The sequence below is a fragment of the Ciconia boyciana genome, chromosome 9 (genome assembly GCF_034638445.1).
Source record: "Ciconia boyciana chromosome 9, ASM3463844v1, whole genome shotgun sequence".
In the NCBI taxonomy this organism is placed as follows: domain Eukaryota; kingdom Metazoa; phylum Chordata; class Aves; order Ciconiiformes; family Ciconiidae; genus Ciconia; species Ciconia boyciana.
In genome coordinates, this window is record NC_132942.1 from 1,161,810 (window position 1) to 1,183,677 (window position 21,868).

The 21,868-nt window shown below is 47.1% G+C and overlaps 1 protein-coding gene across 1 annotated transcript in view; it reads right to left on the reverse strand.

Annotated features, from left to right (window-relative positions):
- The window catches only part of KCTD16 (potassium channel tetramerization domain containing 16), an 86,498-nt gene extending 66,195 nt beyond the window's left edge, over positions 1-20,303 (reverse strand). The window contains exon 1 of the mRNA XM_072872836.1: positions 19,351-20,303. Coding sequence (XP_072728937.1) covers positions 19,351-20,182 — 832 coding nt within the window. The 5' untranslated portion in view covers positions 20,183-20,303. The remainder of the gene's footprint in view (positions 1-19,350) is intronic.
- Positions 20,304-21,868: the final 1,565 nt, after the last annotated feature.

A 21,868-nucleotide genomic window follows, 5' to 3' on the forward strand; every position in this document is an offset into this window, starting at 1 on the left:
GGTGACTGCACAGATGCTTTAACATCCCTAGCTGACACTTTTCCATAAAGCAGTAGAATACTAGCACGTGTCTTCGTAATGTTAATCGTTACTAGCAGTATGGTTTTAAGAACTAGGGAAAGAATCTGTGTATCTGATTATCAGCTTTATCTCATACTCATTCCTAAGCAGAGCAAAACTCTAAGCCAATGTGAAAACAAGTTCTTCCTTCAATCTGTAATAACAGCAAAGAAATGGCTCCTTGAGGTTGGGTTTTCTTATGAAACACTTGTACACGCCTATAGATTATCTTAAGAGAAAATTAGGTTTCTACACTACTCAGGTTCTTTATGTTCTCACTTAAGCACCAAATATATTCAATATGCAGAATAGCTCAGCTAATCATATAGCTAAATCATGCATTAAACTTTAAGTTTTATTCAGTTAGCTTAGGTGTTCCTCCATTATGAGAACAGACGCAGGCTTCAGTCCCTACCAAAAATGCTCAAGTTAGGTTTATCTTTAAAACAGACCAGTCCAAAAACTCACGCATAAATACTCAAAGCAACTGAGAAGCCCAAATTCCAACTACAGCTCCAGCCTTACCTTCGCTCCCCGCACCTTCCAGCACACACCCCCCCAGTCCCCTGCCGCCTCCCCAGCGCTCACCCCCTGCAGATGAACGTCCTGACAAACCGCAGCTGTGCCGGGTAGAAAAGGTTGGGCTACAAGCGGTGATAGGGGCTGTTTCCAATAAAGAGACGTAGCCAGGCTCATCGCTAGCAACAAGTGGAGGAACTTAGAGACTACCATAAGACTAAAATCAGCTCTTTTAGGGCCCAGAAGTTTCTTGCAGCCAAGGCAATGCCAGTGGAATACAGGAACGCTGTCCTGCTGCTAAACAAATGCAAGGCTGAGGCATTTATAAAAAATAAATGACTTTAGGAAACGAAGACACTTATTTTTAGCAGACAGCTCATTCCCTGACAACGCTCCGTTCGGTTCACATAACTTCACTGGTACCCAGTGACTCGGGTTGTTTCATCTCCTCCTCGGTGGCTGCTGGCACGCGTGAGGGGCTGCTGCTCCTGCGCCTGCCATCGCCCGCCCGTTGCACTGCGAAAGCTGCAAGGGCAAACTCATGCGGAGCTGAAAGAGCAACTAAAGAGCTCAGATCCAGCCTCCGCTGCCTCCCCTCCCGGTCTGAGTTTTGCTAAGATATAGAAGGCTACTTTCCTGTGCACAACAGAGCGATCTGTAACTTAAATATATACACAGGTATATATGCTGCTCCCAAACACGCATGCTCTCCTAGCAGAGCTTGCAACTCGCAGTTTGCAGACCTGCTGATATTTTACAGCGCAATCAGAAGTTTAAAAACTGCAATTAGCCAAGGGGAGACATATGCAAAGAGACAGCACAATAATTAGTGAAAAGCAAACTGGATACTTCAGAGTTTAAATTATCCAACACATAATTGGTACATAAGTAAGAATATTTGTTTGTTTACTGTATATGGGGTCACCTACTGCTTCCACTGAACGAAGCTGTCACTGATTTTAAATGGAATAGGCTTCTGCTGCTTAAGCCAATTATTTTCTCACCAGAGATCAGAGCATCAATAAAAATGAACAAATAAGCCGGATTTTGATCAGCTGAAATATTGGTTATGTGGGACTTTTATCATATTCTTTATTGCAATAAACATAAACAGAGTATCGATATGCATCAACACTGCCAGCTCTTGCAATTCTTCTGAGCATTTCATGACAGCCGACGTTGATCCTCATGCTCCTGTCTGGAGACAGGGCGCTTCTGGGTCCGGGGGAGTTTGGGGGGGGTTTAAGGTAAGTACAAGTGTTGACCCTGGGGCTGCAGGAACCACCCGTAAGCTTACACCTGGGGGCTACGTTACTGGTGGGGGCTTTTTAATCATGCCGGAGACAACACAGCTGCTTCACAAGCGACCCGTTCTATAAGCCCAGGCTCCTGCTCTTTCCTGGTTTGCCCAGGTAAATCAGCCAGCAGGACAAGGTTGTCGTCCCCAGTGATGGGGGCACGCAGCTTGCTATTGCCAGCAAATCCAACAGGGGTAGCGGATGACAGTGGTCCTTCTGTGTTGTTTTAAAGATCTGCTAATCCATACCACATTTCCCTATCTCCTATTTTGGTAGTCAGTGATGCATTCTTAGGGAAAGCACATGGGATTGTCTTTCATGCCCAGTAATAAGTTGTCGAGGAGAAAACACGGTGACAAGACGGGTTCTGTATCATCCCGTATTTAAACAACAGTTCCAAGCACAGGGAAACCTTTCCTTGTTGTAGAACCTAGCTCTGTGTTTCTGGTGAATTTGGGAGGGTCAAATGAATACACACATTATTATTTGGCACATTGCTATCAGGGCGTGCAATACAGACCAAATAAAACTTCAGCTACGAAGGCTGAAAATAATTTAAAGATCTCGTTGAAATCAATTTAACAATGCTAGTGAATGGGCACAGAATCCTTCTGATCCCACGCTTACCAAGAGGTTTATGCATTTTTACTCGGGACCTTGTGATTATACGTGTCAGCTCAAAGGGCTGATGAGGAAGGGCTCGTCAGATGGATTCAGTCTCCTTTGGGGACATATGGAACGTGTCCCTGTCCTGCAGAAGGGAATTGTTTTATATGAGGTTATATCCAGGTGGACGTGTTCAGAACAGTTCAGTAAAAATGTGACTCCTGTACATCCAAACAGCTTTTGGCAAACTGTGTCTTTATGAATTTATCAAACCTGATCTGTCTTTCCGAAGTGGCTGTGTCACTGCACGCCCAGGTAGCGCAGAAGGTGATGGAGCGTATTATGACAGGCAAAAATACGGATGAGCACTTCAACACACACACAAGCGTCCCCTGGTTTGCATTTTCAGATAGGAGTAAAAGAAAATGCTTCAGATTAAAAATGCAGTGCCTGTTAAGGTCCGTAGGCTCCAGCCTGCCTCCCCTCAGCCCTGGAAGCGACCTGAACTGGCTCCTACACAACCCTGCCAGGGAAAAGGGAGGGGACGGGCACCGAAATGCACGGCGGAGGTCAGGGTCCCCCCCTTTCAGCACAAACCTCCCCCCTGGTCCCACGGAGAGGACACGGCGGGAACAGCCTTTCCTGAAAGGCTCTGGAAGTAGCCCTGACTTAGGTCATGCGTATTTATGCATTTGGATTTAGAGCACTGCAGTCAGAAGACCGATAACCGTGCTCTAGCCATGAAGACTGTTTACATAAGCAGCAAGAAACACAAACAATCAAGTATCTAATAACCTTATGCAAAGCCGTTTTAAAGGAAATATGATTTTCCCTAACAAAACATTCTTTAAGGTTTAACTTAATTGTTCTCTTCAGTTACTTCATCCCTTGGGAATAAGCACATTAAAACACTGACAATCTGTACAAGCAAGAAAAGGCATTACAATGCCATTATCAATACAAACCAATTTAAAATGCTTCCAATATTTAGAGAAGAGCTACAGCATGATTGAAAACAAAATCTTTGATCACTTTTTCAAAAAATGTTTAATCTCTCCTATAGCCATGGCTCTGTAAAAGCAGCATCTGCAAACAAAAAATACAGTGTGTAGCTACAGTTGTCACTGCAGCTGAGCAAACACATTCTACCTAATATTTTACTTATTACATTTCACTTTTTTCTTTCTCAAATATGTTCAAAATAAGATCACAGAACTTGCAAACGTCTTCATCAGTTATATTTCTTTCTGGGTTTCTCCATTGCATGGAGAAACCTGGCAGGGTCAGGTGCAGGAAATTCGGGTACAGAAACATTTCTCTCTCTCCAAGGTGATGGTTTATGTCACCAAACAGCATGGTGGACACTTGGAATATGATATCAGAATTCAGGTTTGGTTTCATGGCTGTATAATGTAAGCAGATGTACTGACACTGATGTCAAGACCTGGTTTGATTTCAAGCCATCGAGATGCAGGTGGAGCAAAGCATGGGAAGATCTGCATGGGATGATAATCCCATGGATATGGCTGGCAAGGAGCGGGCAGGAGGGTGGTGCACGCGTGCTGAGGGACGTGGGACATCGTCCGCGAGGATGAAGCAACCTGGTGCCAGGCTGTGCCAGCAGACAGCTTCATCTGCATGGAGAAGAGCGGGCGGCAGCAAAGCCCATGGCAGAGCGGCCGCCGATGCTCAGTCCCATGGGGATGCGCTGCAGGGGGACGGTCCCCAAGGTTCCCAGCGGGCAAAAGGGACGGTGTAAAGCCGTAACCTGCTCCCTGCAGCCAGGACCAGCCACCAGCGGGCAGACCAAGGCCCCACCAGCATGGAGATCTCCACCGGGGATGGGGAGATGGGGTCATCACTGCTGTAAACTCCGGGGGGCAGAGGGAGACCTCTTTCCCATCCCACAGACCCGAGGGGCTGTGGTTTTGAAGGCAATGTTTCAAACACAGCATGAAGTGCAAGAAGTTAATATTGCAGAGCTCTTTAATCCCCTCATTCAGAAGCAGCAACAGAAACTTTCAAACATTTATGCTTGCGAGGGAGAAGGTGGCAGCCCGGATCAGGGCACTGTGCCTTTCCTCTGTCACTGGTTCGCTCCCCATCAGGTCACCAGAGAGAAAAAACACATTGTCTATAGCAAGGGGGCAGCTGCGAGGATGTGGTGGAGTCAGTGGCTCTCGTATACAGTGTTGTAATGTTTTCCCATGAAATATTCGTTACTCATCCCCACTCACCCTGTCTCCATTAGTACTCAAGCATCTGAGCAGAGGAGAGGCCGATGCGTTCCCCTCGACGGCACGGTGCCGCGCAGCCCCGGCGCTGCACACAGCCTACCCTTCCCCGGTACTCCGAGGAAAACCAAATTAGCTCAAACACCTCTGGCTATGGCACGGGCTTCTCGGTCAATGTCATCTTATCCAGGATAATTATGGAAAATACTAATTATCAGAAATAGGTGGGAGGGCAATTTTTTGCGCTCCAGGGGATCCCAAAAGCCCTTTCTGCATCAGCGCGGCCGCCCCAGCAAGAGGGGACATGCCAGCCCCGTGGGGACGAGACACGTCGCAGCCTTTGGAGATGCGCTCCAGCAGCACTCTGGTCTGCGGCTGCCCAAGTGCCCCTGCAGCCCCCCAGCCAGCCCCCAGCCAGCCCCTGCCGCACCCTCCAGCCCAGCCACCACCAAAGCCCTTCGCATTCCCCACCGGTTTCCCAGGAAGCAGAAAAAATTGCAACCGAGGGCCCCGAGTGGGGACTTGGGGAGATGGGGTCCCTGGGTGCCAGGTCCCTGCCGCGGGAAAGTGCTCCCATCCCGTTAGCACTGTGCTCCCAGACCCACTGCGTTTTAAGGACGGGAACAGTATCTTCTAAAACACCACGGGCTTTAACGAGCGGCAGGGAGATTTGTACATTTGCATGTGAGAGGAATGAGTAATGGCAGCAGGCACGAGGGAGGAATAAATGAACCTGATTATACCTACACCTGCAACTGGCATCTTTGCCCTTATGCCATATGTTTGCATCGTCTTTCGTGGAAGCCTCCCCTGCAGCCGATATTGCCAGGATGTACACGTGAAATGCATCAAGGACAGGTAACAGACTAAGATTTACTTTTGCTGGTCCAGTGGCTTGATCAGTCAGACCTCAGAAATACGTTCCCTTGTTAGGAGTAACCCGGGGAGACACCTAATGATTTAACCCTTGGGAAATGTTGTTTTCCCCAATCTAAAGAGCTGAAATACCTACAGCTTGTTTGAAATGCAGGAGGCACTGGGACTCTCCTGCTTTCTGGATTGGGCTCTAAATTAAACACCAACACCACAGACTGGCACAAGCTTCCCCGTGACCAGCTGCACACAGCAAACGCCCCTGCTGAGAAGGAAGATCAAAGAGCCACGTCACACCTCACCCCTCCAAGAAGATGCTACCAACTGCAGTCCCCAGCAGACACAAAGCCAAAGCAGAGTCAAGGCTGGCACGCAAAAGACTTGCCTGGAACATATGCTCCGAAGTCCTTCCCCGGCTACGTGACGTGGGGCAGGAGAAACAGTACAGAAAATGTATGCAGGTGCTTTATGCAAAACACTGGTATCTTTGCATGAAAATTAGTACTATGTAGTAGTTGTAAAATATTCAGGTAGCCATTAATAATTTGTAGCAGTAGATTGTATTTTTTTCTAGAAAAGATTAAATAAGCTTATAAATTACGACAAACATATAACCCTGTGTTTCAAGACAGGATTAGATAATAAGTGTTGGATCCTTACCGGCGTAAAAGTGGGGTCAATCTGGAGTTATTCCAGTGCAACTAAGACCAGAAACCTGCCCCAGCATCCTCAGTCACACCGGCGTACGTGGCCCATTCAGCGCTCCCGCCTGACAAGCCCTGCCTGGGCATTCAGAGCCACGGGAGGTGTCGGAGTGGCTGCCTCCCCCCTCGCCCTGGGCACGGGGCCGTTCCCCTGGGGGAGGCTGGGCCGAGCACCCAGCACCGGCACCTCTGCAGAGCTCCAGTCCGCAGCCCTGGCAGGCAGGTCCTCAACCCCGCACCTCGCAAGGAGAACAGCACCAGCTCTAAGGGGAAATAAAAGGGCCCCTGGGAAGGAAACAGTAAATAGAGAGAGAGGGCTTTCAGGCAGAAATAGGGCTGTTACAAGGAAAACGGATTATGAGAAGATTTGCACACGTGCACAGAGACACACATACGTGCACGCACGCACAGGGAAAGAAAAAATGACAAGTAGAGCAATAATAACAATAGTCAAAAAGTATTTTGTTCTTAACCTGTTCAAAATAAAAATAACTAGTGTACAAGTTCACTCCTTGGACCATCTGCATCTCATAAGCATAAGTTAAAATCCTGACACCATCTGTTCAATTGGAATTTTAATATTGTACCAATATGCCAAATCACAATTATGCTAGCAAGGACAGCAGCCTCCTCATTTACCAAACAACTCGCTGCCATACTTTCATGAGACGGGGAACGAAAAGCAGCCAACCTGGAGCAAAATGGATCCGGGTACTTGCTGCTAACCCTGGGGTGGGGGAAACAGGCCCAGGCCGTCGGTGCACTCCAGGAGCCGCCCTCACAGCCCTAACGTAAAAGGGCAATTGGGGTAGGACATCTGGAGACTAAAAAATAAACAGAACAAATTCTCTGGGTTCTCGTGGAATATATTTTGTTCTCAACAACAGCGGCGCGTTTGCCAACCTGCAAAGTTGGCAGCCCCAGCGAAGCCCTTCCACAAGAGAGAGAGCCATCACGGCTGTGATGAGGTTCAAGTCCCCTGGCACAACCCAGCGCCCTTTGTTGGGCCACGGCGGTGGCCGTGACTGTCTGGTCCTTCTGCACCTCTGCCAGGCACCAGCGCGGCCACCTCTATTGCTTCTGTTTGTCTCTGTGATGGACCAAAGAGGAGACGCTGAGATCCCAGCAAGACCCAGAGTGGTTGGAATTGTGAATTCAGGGATCAGTGTGAATTCAATGGCAAAAAAATGTCTCGGGAAGTGTCTAAAAAAGCCTACCGTGCTAAATTAGCCTAGTAAGATTTACACCATCTTTATCTAATTATTACTAGAGAGGCTGTTGAAAGCCTTTGCATATTTTTTATTGGTCCTAGTGGAAAAAAAATCCATTTTAAAATGGAAATTAATATAATATCTGCCAAGCCTTCTTCAGTGATTTTTTTTTTTTTTTGCTTAGCAATATTGTCGAGTTACAAACCATACATCATATCCTGTGCTTCTCAGGATCAATTTCTTCAGGAAAGAAAAATAGAAACATGTTCCCTTACCACTGCAGGATATGAAGTGAATGAAACTGAGGGAGGGGAGGAAGGCAAAACACTGTCAAGTGAGTAAATTTTAAAGACGTAGCACATACCCATTTCTTCCTGATCAATGGAACTACGTAGGCATGTTCACGAAATTTAATTAAGTTCTGTTCCCCAAGAAATCTATGTGCAATGTTTCCCTTCAATTATTTATTTACTGTCTGCCATGTAGCTTTTAGCTTTCATCCAGACAATGATTGGTTTCCGCTGCATTTTCATTAGCAGGCGCGCAGTAGAGAGGCTGCTTCCCAAACGGTTTGTGGGAAGGTTTGCCCTTCCTTCCCCGTCCGTATGTGACTGCCTTCTTGCAAAGACACACTTCAAGTACAACGCCATTTGTACCAAAGCCACTAGCAAAAGCTGGAAAAGAAATGTACAAATGAGCACAATTCAGTTTCACTGCCAGCAGCTATGAATGCTGTGGGAGCCGCGGGTTTTGCCTTTTTGCACCCAGACTTGGTCTGATCCCGAGTCTGTTGTTGCTGGACTGCGAATCCACAAACTCAAACCTCTGTTCTGCAGCGCATCTGTTCGGGCATGGCAGCAACGGAGTGGCGTGCAGCACCCAAAGGGAATGGGAAACATCTCATGGCCAGGGAACAGCACAGCCTCAGACAGGAGGTCTGAATCCCCGGGCTTATCTGAAATCAAAGAGACGCCAGAAATGCCCGGGGAGAGGCAGACGAATCAGTCACCCGGCCCACGTCAACAGGACTTGGCTGCTAACGTGCCACCTGCTTTGTACCAGCCCGACTGGAAACATGTGGGCTGCTGCTGGAGAAGAAAGGATGCAATTATTAGGAGTTTCAAATGGATCATCCTCTCCAGTCCTCTGAGTTTCAGCACAGGAAAGGTTATTCTGACTTCTTAAACCCAGAAAATCTTTATAAAGTAAATACTGATGCTTCCTAGGTACAAGTCGAGTATTTTGAAGATTTAAAAGTAGAAGCAAGTTAGAGCAGGGTTTGATTCTCCCCATTAATGACTTCCAATAGAACTGCCAGTCTCAATGGGATGCAGATGACCATGAGATGCCTAATCTCATACCTGGGGAATTTTGTTTTATCTTTGTAATGGGAGGTAGACTCATTTGTATTCATTGCCCATCCTGCAAGCAAAAAAAAAAAAAAATTCCAAACCAACTAACAGATATAAACCAGGAGAAAAACTAGTTGTGACATCCATTTCTATTTTAAGTCCAAAAAATGTGACAATACTGTCCTTCTGGGAGGGAGGTTACTGTATTTATTTATTTCTATCATGAAGGACATCAAAACCAGTGCACAGAACAAATACTATTGCCACTAAATGTTCATCTTTGTGATGACATGTGAAAATGTTCATTGGACTTCTGAAATCAGAAGCATCCTTGCCCGGGCTGGAAGAGGTGAACTGGCCTTAGCAAAAGCCCCCGGGGGGGTGCAGCGGAGGAGCACGGTGACCCAGCGGGGAGGGACCTGGTCTCTGCCCAGCAGTGCGGCTGTCACTGGGCTGGGGAAATCCTTCCCAAACTTAAACCAACTTGTCAGTCTCTCTGCAAGAAATGGTATCTTTTGACTTCTCCCTTCGCCTACAGGACTCTTTAAAGCAACAGATTCTTTAATCAAATCTTTATTGGTGAAAGCATTTTTATCAGCATCCTTATTTAAATATTCTTTGTCCGCTTAAAGTAAGGCAGACCGGCTTTCTATCTGCAGACTCTGAATTGAAGGAAGGGAATGATTTAATCCTCATGTAATATAAGTGCATTGACTTGAGAGAATAGAGGATTCGTTCTCTTGAATGCTCACAAATGAATGAAATCAAGAATACCTAGAAACTACTCTTCCCCCAGCTAGGAAACACATACTTTTGCATCTTGATAACTGTGGCTTCACCGGGGAAAGTAAAGACACCCTTGGGCTTAGGGCATGGTTTAGGTTAAACAACGTCCAAGGGAATGAAAGGATTTACTTGAGCCATGGGTACAAAACCTCTCTAACCTACAAGTCTTGTGGTTTAAGAGGGATGGCAGGATTGAGAGAAAGTCATTCTGTCCCCTGCTGGCAGGAACGCCAGAGAGGTGAATCAGTCAGAGAAAAGCACTCAGGTTATAGCATGTCATGATCAAACTAATGAGACAAAAGGAACCCAACTCTCAAGAAATGGTCAGCAACATGTTTCCGATATGACCTCTCTAGCTGTACTTAAATAAAGTAAACTAAATATATTTGCTATGTCAAACAATGAGATATTTTCCATAGCAAACCTTTCTAATTAGCCAAGCCACATGGGAGCGTACGCTTTTGTCAGGGTAAGAAGCAATAGAGGGATAATGGGCTGCAGAAATGCTTGGCCAGGTCTTCAGCTGTGGTAGCTGGTGCAGCTCTGCTGGGCTCAGCAGAGCTTTTGTCATTAATCTGAGCCCTTCATATTTACTCTTCTGCCTATAACTGTAACATATAACCCTATCAATATTAACAATAAAGGTAATAAATAATATAATAAATAGTATTATTTATGCATTAAAATTATATTACCACTGACCACTATTGGGCCATTAATTCAGAAACAGAATTCCCTCTTTAATTCTGCAAGAAGACAGTGGTAGTTTTTTCTTCCCCACAATTATGCTGCAACATTGTCCCAAACGAAAAGAACCAGGCACTCTCTTGAGGACCAGCTCCCTGCACTGACTTTGATGATCACCTAAAAACTAAGAGATTAAACCAAAGAAAACCAAAGCCAACACACTTATGAAATAATCAGCAGCTTATCAAATTCCTCCTTACTGATTTTGGTATGTTATAAGCAAGGAGGTGTTAGATCTTCAGTGAAACCTCTCAATTTTTCCAGAAGCCCCACTCTTCTGCTCTGATGCCCAGCCTATGCTCATTTGCCACATGACACCGCACTAAGGCACCAACACTGCAAGAGAAAACTCTGTTCAAATGTTATATGAAAGCATCCATTATCGATACAGATGTTACGTTTCGTTTAACTGATGATCAGTAGTCACATTTTCATATGCGCATGCAAAAAGGACATTTGCAAAAAGCCATCTTCACTTCCCAGTCTCGGGATCAGCCTCTGCAATCCTTCTGGTCCTTTGTGGAACAAAATGTTGGACTTTCCCACACTACCAGTGACAACCCTGAGCTGAGAAAAATTCAGTAAAATTCCCTTCGTGCCCAAAAATGCCCAAATAAACATTTTTTCAAGCTCTCTGATGGCATGCTTTTTGCTCACCCAAGCTTTGCTTTGAGTTTTTGGCTTTGAGAATATTTAAAGTGCAAAATTCAGTCAAAATCAGCATGTTCCACTGGGTTCTATTTCAGCTTGATTTAATTCTGGTGTAAAAATATACTCTGATTCAGTTTGATGGAAATTCAATCTGAAGTCTTGAAATAAGTCTCCCCCAAAACATGTAGAGAGAGAATTTTTTCTTTAAATTTGGCTTTCAGGCCCTGGGCAAAGACTAATGCCCAAAGAGCAGCACTGGGTCTCCATTCCCACCCGCAGTCCAAGCTCAGAGCGAGGATGAGAGCACCCCTTGGGCTGCTGCTCCCTCCAAAGCAATTCTGTTCTTCTAGAAGCACACACCAAAACTCAGGTTCATTTTCCATTTGAAATTAAGCGTTTGGGGATGTGGTACTCCTTTTCCAACAAACTCCAGAGCCCCGTGTCTGGAGCAGAGCTATAGAGATTTTCACTGCGGACTTAAAGGGGTTTGTTTTCGAGGTTTTCCGGATGGATTGCAAACCAGGATGGCCAGGGTTTTATTCACTATATTTTGGGTAGGGGAATTTTTTAGCTGCCTTAGCAGCTAATCAATGAGCTCCTATAAATCGCTAATCACTTTGTTAGTAGATTCAGAAGCAGCACTGGAAAATTTGTAACACTAGTGATTTATGAACCAGCTTCCTAAGTCCAACCGGTTATTACAGCTGTAGAGTTCTCACACCAACACTCGGCTTATGGATGGAAAGGCGTTTTACATGACTGAGTCAATAGAAAGGGGTCAACAGGATCACACTCTAATTGAACGGTTCATATTTATGGGTATTTCAACAAAGCTCATACCCAGCTCTTTAAATGTAAAAATTATTCTCCCAATTCTAGACTTCTCGCTTTCCTTTAAACTTTACTAGAAAACTAATATAACAAGCTAATTTGGGAAAACTAAGGAAAACAGCCTACACAGTACTCTGGTGCCCAGTATACTGCTGTTCATTCTCTATTTTATTTACCCAGATCCTGGTAGCAGAGGTAGAACCAAGGGACATTCATTCCAAAACAGAAGTCCGACGTTCCTAGGAAGGCCTTAGTAAGGGCCGTTAGCACAGAAATAAACACCAGCCTCCTACAGTGGCCCTGTGAAGGAAGATGTTACCTTATGCACTAAGCTTTTATATTGCTTACTCATATTCAGACCTGAATCTTTATGGACTTAAGAGGCATTGCAGGTGTTCAGCACTTCCCTAATCATCAAAATAACACGCTCCCTTCCATCATCAGATTTGAAGCTTGAGCTCCACTGTTCCTTAAGCACTTGGGTTAACATTAGGAGGCATAATAACGGCAGCCATGTTTTATTGTATTCCTCAATAATACTCAAGAATACTCAAGAATTATTAACTTGAGCACGTCTTCTGAAAGTAGCAGGGTGAAATCACTCGAGCAGGATTCTTTGGACTGGCCAATTCATTCGCCATTACACCTTAGTGACAATTTAAGCAATTCCACCAAGTCTAACTCACTTCAGTCTATTTTCTTCCTTTACAAAAAATACAGCATTGAGTGAGTTTCATAAAAGGTTACTCTTGCTCTTTGCAAAGATGTAATTTAGATTTTGCTGCTTCTCTCCATATTTACTGTATGTTAGCCTTGAACTTGAAAAGCCGAAAAAAAAGGCAAAGAAACTGAGAAAATGTTGCAGTTACAAATTTAAACAAATCCGGGATGGCTGGAAAAAAAACCCCAACCTGCTGCAAGGAAGTGTTTGTCTGTGTATACAATATGTTGCAGATATTCATTGAGTGGCAAATATCTGTGTTATGTTTTCTTATTTACACTCCTTTGCTCTTTCAGATTTTGTTTTCATAAGAACCACAACTACATTTCAGCAAATGTTTAAAAAGGCCAGACCTCACCAGGCTGAATAAAACTGCAGAAAACCAGCTGGCGGAAGCCATTCCACAACGCTCCGCAGAGAGCAACCCAAGGATGCTGGGCCACTTCTACCCGTGATTCTGCCGACCCCGGGCAGCAGACTGGGCATTCCCTGCTTCCCCACCTCTGTGGGACACCAGTGAGGGAACACCTCACAGGCACACATCTACTTTTATTACAGCAAAACCCTCCCCTGACCAGTCAGTCTACCGAAACGGTGCTGTGGGACCTCACGCACGCTGTTCTTGGAAAACATCCAGCTCAGGACTGCAGTTTAAAATACACTGACTCTTTTTTCCCTAAATGCCAGCCCCCCTTGGTTAATCCTTTAGTCATGACAGTCTCTTTCTGGATCACAGAGCAGCAGCAGCAATGCAAGCTTCACAGGTGAGGTTCTGCCTCCAGTCCGTACCCGCTGATCCTGCAGCAGCAGAGGTGGTGGCCGGGCGCAGCGAGGACGCGCGGCAGCCTGCACCCGCGGCCAGGCCCTCACTTCACTGAACCCTGCACGAATATTTCCATTGCCTCCCCGACACCTGCACTGCACGAAGCGCACGCAGCCCTCCTGACAGCTTGGAAAGAGAAGGAAGACGCAAACACCAGATCAAAACCCACTCAGCAACCTCTTCAGGCAGTGCTGATTTTATCTCCTGAACTCACAAACCCCCTTCCACCGCAGAGACCTCCACAGACACGGGACAGAGGGGTACGGATTTTCCTTGGGAGGAAATCTGTCTAGCTGCTGTGCAGGTGTTGTGACAGAGAGGGGACTTGCATCGCCAAGTGGTACTTTGGAGCAGCAAGGTAACAGATCTGTACAATCATGCTAAACATCTATCATCTCAAACATTCAAGCCGATGAAGATCATATCCAAAGGGCTATGAAATAACCAGCCATGCCGTGAAAACTGGGCAGAGACAAAGGCCAGTACCCAGAAGCCATCCTTGCCGGCTCCTGAACATCACTACCCATACATTGTTAGAATGAACTCCAAGTCCTATATCCAACCAGCTTTTTTACCAATTTTTGCTTCAGTTATCCATTAAGCTGGAGACTTTTAGACTGATCTAACAATCAGATTTGACACTATTGGTTTCTAATAAATAACAGCATTTTTCGTCTATGGAATAATTCTTATCAAACCAACAAACTCCACAGGCTTTTCAGTCTGCCGTGACAAACTAGGAAAAAATCAACCATCATTCAAGTCCAACCAAAAAACCTAGGAGCAAGGTCCTTCTGACATGAATACTCTAGCAGGCTTGGCTGATCACAGCCCCACCACCTGCAGACGAATCCTTGTGCCAGAGAATGTTGTTTGGCAAGGTGGACCAGATTCACTGACAATGACAATAATTACCTGGAAACAGGAAAGGAAGCTTGCATTATTAATCGGATTAGACTTTATTTTGTTATCTTTTGGGTTATTTTGATCTTCACTGATTTAAAACCAGACAGAACCAACTACTAGAACATAGAACAGTATCAGTTTAAAGAGGAGGAAAATAGGTGATATTCCTCTTCCACATCTAACCCGTTTGACAGCACAGCTGTAGGTGTCACTGTGCAAGAGCACCAGTTTTGTTAGTCAAATTTCTACCAGGCGATTCATTTATGAGTCAGTGGTAGGTACATCAGTATGGGATCTTTTAGGTCTGTTCATGCATACAAAGTGACGGGCCGCAGCTGGCTGCATTAATCCCAAGTGGATCATCCTGTGTAAACGACACCAGGATTATCCCAGAGATACATGGCCATCAGAACGCATTTGCAGAGGATCTCTCTTGGCATTTCTCTTCCCTCCTGCACAGCCCCACCACAGAGGATTCATCTGTTTGTCCCAGGATAATCTGAAACCTACTTAACAAACATCTCTGCGCATCACCCTCCTACCAGCAAGGGAAAAGCACACCCAGCCAGCATCTTCTGGGAAGAGTAAGGTGAGAAGGCCAAAATTTACAACTGTCCCTAGAGGGAGCAGAGGCAGCACATGTCCTTCAGGAGCAAGAGCCTTGTTAATTAATTTTTGGCTTTCAGAGCTACAGTGCCAGGAATGTCTCACAGTTTCCTTTGAACATCTGCAGGTGCTTGAGCTGCTCCACGTGTGCAGATGTGAAGTGGCCGGCGCAAGGCAAGGCTTAAGCAAATCAGACTGATTGTCCTGATTTTCTCATGCTTGCGCAGACTTTCAAACACAGCCTTAGGAAGGGCAGGGACAGTTATCTGTCTAAATCTCTGTATTCTTTTCTGCGAGTGAACTTGAAGGAGCATTTGTCAACTCCTCTCCACCTGCTGGTTGCGGGAAAACATTTGGGTTAAACTGAAGGCTTGACGTATCTAACAACTTCTCCCTCACCGTGTCTTGGTGTAGTTGTCAGTACCCCCATCTTTTCCCTAGTTCTTTCTCTCCAGATTGCGTGTGAATTTTCTCTCCTTTTCCTCCATCTGTACTTCTTCTATATTTGTTCCTTTTTGCCTAGTAGCTCTTCTCTACCCTGGCTTTATTGCTCCAGCTGAGCAGAGGACAACCTGCTTGTTGTGGTGCCAACTGCGCTCCTTATCGGTGCTACCCACAGCTGTGCAGGGAGCCATGAGCGTAAAAGCAAGGGCTTTGATGTGATATATTAGAGTTAAGATCTCCCCTCTGTACTGTGAACTGCTCTGAGAGCCTATTGCAGTCTTGGCCACCGACAAGCAGAGAGAGAAGGGACGTGACGTCAGGGTTTTGGGGGCAATAGCAATATGCAGACAGGGGCTGCCATGCAGTTTCTCCCCATCCCATCCCATCCTATCCCGTCCCATCCCATCCCGCTGCCATGTCACTCGGTTCCTAGCTGCTCTGCAGACACATCCACGCAGCCTGCCGTGTTGCTGACCTGCTGTCTGAAGCTAAAGCCTTCTCCGTTTCCAACCTGTTATTTTGCTCTTCTGGCAATCACACCATCCACGTGCAGGACTGTCACCCACAGTCCTGGCAATGCTGCAAGACTGGAACCAGGCAGAAAGGGCTTGTTTGTAGGCTATGGGAGGTGGTGAAAAAGAGCGTGCTGCTGTCACTGCGAAGTCAGGAACGGGGCCAGGCTACAAAAGGCTGAGCCAGCCCATATGCTTTAACACCCCTCACCCCTGCCACAACATTTACCAGATGTTCAAGTGCACTTTTTTGATTCACCCCCTCGTAAAGGTTGAAAACATTTAAAAATGAAGATCCAAGCACAGGCTATCACCCTCTTCAAAAATGAGAGTGTTTGGAGATGAGGTTTTACTTCAAGATCATCAAAACAACGGGGGCGGGTGGAGAACCACAAAATGGTTCAAGTTAGAAATCCAACCTTAGCCAGTATAAAATGTAAGTAAACATCTTTGACGTGAGAGAAACTGGAGGGAAAGAAAATGCATGAGCAGACCCTCACCTCCTTTCCTCAACTCATGCTCCACCTGTGAGCAGGAGCCAGGCTGTGACTCCTGCCTCCCCACCACGCAGGAACTGCGTTTCAAAGAGCTGTTTAATTATGGCTCTAATGTATCAACACAGCCTGTCTCCAAACCCTCCTTTGCATCAGCCTGTTTGAAACTGGAGTGGAGCCCAGCTGCGCTCCGAGGATTGCACTGTCATCCCGAGTGCCAGCTTTGCAGCCCATCTTGCCACCCACTCAGCAAAGCAGCTGCAGGTTTGCTGTACTGGACGCTTTCTACGTGCCCTGCATTTCGGGAAAGCCTCCTCCACAGAGAACATGAATCTCCCATTAGCCTTAATAGCACCTAAATTTGAACAAGGGGAGAAAACGTCATACAATATTAATCGTGTAATTCTGTTAACAGCGCACACTGCACCCATGTGAGTAGCTGCACAGTTTACACCCCCTTCGGTCCATCTGATCTACTTTCAAAAGGATTTGCACATGAAGAATGTTCTTTATCTTCGTGCCAACCGCAGGCATTTAACTTCTGAGTAGTACTTGGAGCATATTTGGCGTATCAAAAAAACATTCCTTCCTCTATTCTTCCTCCTTTGGAAATAATCATCCTTTCCAGCTCTGAAGAGTCCCTCCAACTGTGCATTTCGCAGCAGCTACTAAGGGGCTCTGCAAAGACCACCTCTGCATCTGCCTAACCGCTTGTATTCGACACCTCCCATGTTTAGGCCCATTAACCTGATCACAACAGCTTGATGAATTAATGCTTATATAGACACAGTTGGCAACTTCTAATTAAATAATTATGGCTAAGCAGCTGCAGAGAAGTTGTAATGTTCCACTAGAAGCCAGATGTCAATTTTATTGGTCCTCAAAGTTTCAAATGAAATGACTTCGGGAAATTTGGAAAGGGATTTCTTTGGCTCCAGGTGAATTCTGTAGGTATCATGCCTGCTCTCAGGTCGGCTGGCACAATACCTGGGGGATCTGCAGTTGGGGTCGACTGCCGCCAGACCCCAAGCACGCGGCTGGGGAGCCCCTGCGGCCCACCAGCGGCTCTATCGCAGCAAGCAGCAAATGGCACAAAGTGTAACGGAACGATCTGGATCGAGATAAAAGAGAGTGATCTGGCATCACGGTCATTGCTTTAGCTTTTACCTAGGGAAGGACCCTTTGAAAAATCCATCTCTGAAACGGTATCAGTGTCAAAAATCCACAAAACTGCTATGAGCCAAATGCAAAGCCTGTTGAACTGGATAAGAGTCTTTCCAGGAATTTTAATTGGATTGGCTTTCCCTGCATTGGTGACAGAAGATTTTGTGACAGCTACTATAGACTTTCACTCTCCAAAATTTCTAAGGTACCTCTCATCTCGGTACCTTACCCTAGTTATAGTGATGCGGAAGCAACGAGCGATCCTTGAAGGTAAAAATTTGAGCAATATGAAAATCAGGAGTCTGTGTTTGCCAATTCATGCAAAACCTACCTTCATCCTCTCTTCAGTTAGCAAACCCTTGTGCCTATAAGGAACTTGTATTTTTTTCCGATTTTAAATGTAAATGCAAACACAATTTATTCTAATCCATTCCTTTAACTACATTAATTCTGCTCCTATACCTTGTATAAGACACTATGATTTCGAACAGAAGAAGCCTAATAATAGAAATCATCCATCCCCGTTGGAATATAAGCGGATCCGTGACCTTAGAACAGTTTTGCTAAGAAATCCAGCTAGAAAACTAATTTTAAGTAAATCTATGCATGTCAAAAATACAGATGGCTTTTCAGGATGCTAACTTAAGCATCATTACATAAGCAGATTAGGGCTGCCTGTTGAGCCGAGACACAAGAGTAGATGGCGCTGAAGCCAGTATTACACACAAACTATTCACTTCCCGATACATCTTTCATCTAAAACTTTTGTCAGCTCTCCACGTTACCGAGCCTGCTAACTGTAAGCACCGCACAGAGCGCAGCAGGTCTGCCGGCAACGCATTATCCTTCTCCGAACCCCACCGTCCAAAGCAGCAGCTGGCTAAAGCCCATTTCTACAAATGGACCGGGGAAATGTTCCATCCTTCACCCTCTTGAAATGAAAATGGAGGAAAACAGCCTCATGAACCTCTCGAATATTTAAGCACAGCAGTTGTGGAATGATTTTCTGATACAGAATTATAGAATCAAAATTACCCTCGTGTTACCATTGGTAACGGTGCCTCTACCTGAATATCAACTTAGAAAGTTAATGAGCCTGCTCGAGCTATCAGCTAAAATTACCACAACAGTATGTGATCTGATGTGATTGCGGTAAGCAGGGCAGATACTTCTCATTATGAGGATAGTTTGTTTTTCATAGGCATGTTGCATAACAAGGCGCAGCAACTTGCCTCTCTCTCTGCTCTGAGCCCTCATTTCAGAGCACATCAGCTGGCTCCGAGAAGGCCCCCTGTTGAAAAGCAGCCAGGGGGATGGGATTTTGTTTTCCCTTCCCTGTGTGCAAGTGTGTCAGGTTTGTTGACAGATGGCTTGGCTGACTGTGCTTGACTATTATCAAGCAGCTATTACCTTTGTAAATTGAATCCCATTTGAAGATTTTCTGTAATTAAATCTGCAGTGTGTTTGCAAGGCTTATATTGCATCCCGCACGTACTCGGGAAGCGTGCAAGGCAGTCAGATGGCTGATTTACACAGCCAGAGACAGCAGCGTCCTCCAGCCACAGGGATGGGGTGCTTTTGGCAGTCTGTGCTGCCACCTAGCCAAGACCAAGCCATTGAGTTCAGCCTCGCTTTACATTTTGAAAGCTTAAACTGAAGCTTATCCCCCCCCAGATCTAAATAAAGCCTCAGTCCGCAGAAGACAGAAGGAAATTTGCACTCCTTGTGCTTTGAGAATCGTACAGTCAGCAGAAGAGAGTGGCTTAAAACAGGTAGTTACATTGCCCTCAGAAATGTCTTGTACTTACGGTAGAAGACATATTCGGTGTAGCTGGACCAGACCTTGTCGTCTGTGTACTGGTTGACAAAGGAAGCCATCACCGAGGAGTTACAGGCCACCATGTGGAATCCACACTCGGACAACATGTCGAAAGCCCTCTCCAGGTGTTTGAACTTGAGATAAAACCTGGAGGTGTACCTTTCCGGAGCCCTGTCTGGGTCTCTGCTTTCATTCAAACTTTCTCCAAAGACCTCTTTGACCAGAGCAATCCTTCCACAAACCAAAATCCTTGGGACCCTCCTGAATTTGGCATCTGCTTGGCTCTCCCTGCCAATAGTGCACGACCCCCGGTACCCGATGGTAATGAATCCCCACTTCCGATCAGGCGGTAAGAGCGATGAGGGTGGGCATATTCTCGTGTCACTGCCTTGGGAGACCTCTTCATAGTCACTGTGGCAATAATCATCGGGGCTTTGCTTGTTGTCATCGGGAGTCAGGAGTCTGACCAAGTCCGGGAGCTGGAAGTACTCGGCCTCCCTCTTGAGCCTTCCCTTCTCTGGGAAGTGGTCAGGCAGAACCACTTGCTTGTCCCTGAGATAGTCCAGAATATAGCGGAAAAGGAAACCATCTCTGTCGATGAAGAATCTTCCCTTGGAGTCCTTGGCCAGATCGTTAGCTGTGTCTCTCTTTGGGGTGAACATTTTCCACAGCAGGGAGTGAGGGGTGCCAACCAAGGTGGAGTGGCGAGTGAAGTAAACCTGGCCGCCCACGTTTAGCTCCACTACCTCCGGGAAGGAGTGCAGCCCAGTCCCCTGCTCTCGAGGAGGAAGGTAAGTCCTGCAGTTGCCACTTAGAGCCATTGTACTTTAAAACAGAAATCAGCAGCACGAAGCAGCAGGACTATCAATCACATCGAAGTGTAGAATAAGGCTCCCAACATTAAGGAGAAAGGGGGGGGGAAAGGAAGTGAGAAAAGAAAAATAGCCAAAAGGTTTGTTCAAAAAAAATCAGAATTGTCCATGAGTGACAGTGTGGCAGAAGTGGCTTATACCCTAAGCCATAGAGGCTGGAGAGCAATCACTTCATGAAATGCAATCACATCATTAGATCTTCCAACAAAGCCATCAAAATCAAGGTCAAGCCAAGCCTATGGTCATTCACAGGTCTGTCAAAAAGGAAGACAAAATAAGACACAAATGATTCTTTTAAGCATCATAGAAGCTGCAACAGAGAAAAGCAGATCAGTTTAGAAAGCCAAGCTAGATCTCCTGCTAAATAGGTCTATTTTTTTGCAAGTTCTACGCTTCTTTTTCACAAGTACTAATCAATGGAAGGACTACATATGACTCCACCGTTTAGAAGAAAATACATACTTCATCTTTAAAGAAACATCTAATTTAGACATGCACATGAGGGAACAAGAACAGCGAGTCTTACCTTGGTTACAATTAATGCATAGCTCTTGTAAAGGAAAGCAAAATTTCAAGACACTCAGAACACACATACAGGCACACAGAGTCCAGTTAGTATGAAATCCGATCCCGGCAAGGGACAGCAAAGGCAAGAAAAGTGCTCTTAGCAACATCCACGTAGATCTCAAGAGTTAAACCGAGTCACAGGAAAGTTAACCGTGGCAGGTGACGAGAGAGACCGATACGTACAGCACGATGGGGGAGAAGAGGAAAAACCCCACAACAAAAAACCCCGATAAATCCGACCGGGCCCCGTGAGAGCGGGGCAGGGGCAGCGCGGGGTGCGCCTTTCGGCTGGCTCAGATGACTTGCAGAAACCCCGCAGCCCGCGCTAAGGGCTGCCGGGCTCCGGCGGCTCCCGCGGCGGCAGCCACCCGGGCAGCGCGGCCGGCGGCGCGCCCATGTCCCCTCCGGGGCCGCCGCCGGGGCCGGGCCGCTGCGGGGCCGCCCCGTTCCGCTCCGCTCCGCTCCGCCCCGCCGGGCCGGGCCCTGGGGCCGCTCCCGCGCCCCTGCGCGGCTCTGCTCAGCGGCGCGGGGACGGGAGCGCGGAGGGCGATGCCGATTGCATCATCTTAAAGGAGTCGGGCCGGGATGGGCGCCCGCGCCCCGGGCCGGGGCCGGGACCGGCACCGGCTCCGGGACCGGGCCGGGACCGGGCCAGCGGCCGCACCGCGGCCAGGGCAGCACCGGGGCCAGCGCAGCACCGGGGCCAGCGCAGCACCGGGGCCAGCGCCGGCACCGGGGCCAGCGCAGCACCGGGGACAGCGCCGGGCGCCGCCGCGCCGGGGCCGCTGCCGGGGGGCGGGAGCGCTGCAGCCCGCTCCGCTCGAGTTCGGGGAAAGTTCCTCCCCGCTCCGTTCCTCTCCGTCCCCCTCCAGCCGGCAGCGCCCGTCCCCTGCCCGCCCGCCGCCGAAACGTGCCTTTCCCGGCTCCGCGCGGCCACGGCGCTGGTTTCAGCCGGCGACGCAGGCGGGCAGGGCGGGAGCGCCCGGCGGGTGGGGGCTGCCGGCACGCACGCCCGTGGCTTTCAGGCAGGACCGTGGGTCGATCAGGCTGCTCGCACTCCTCATCTCC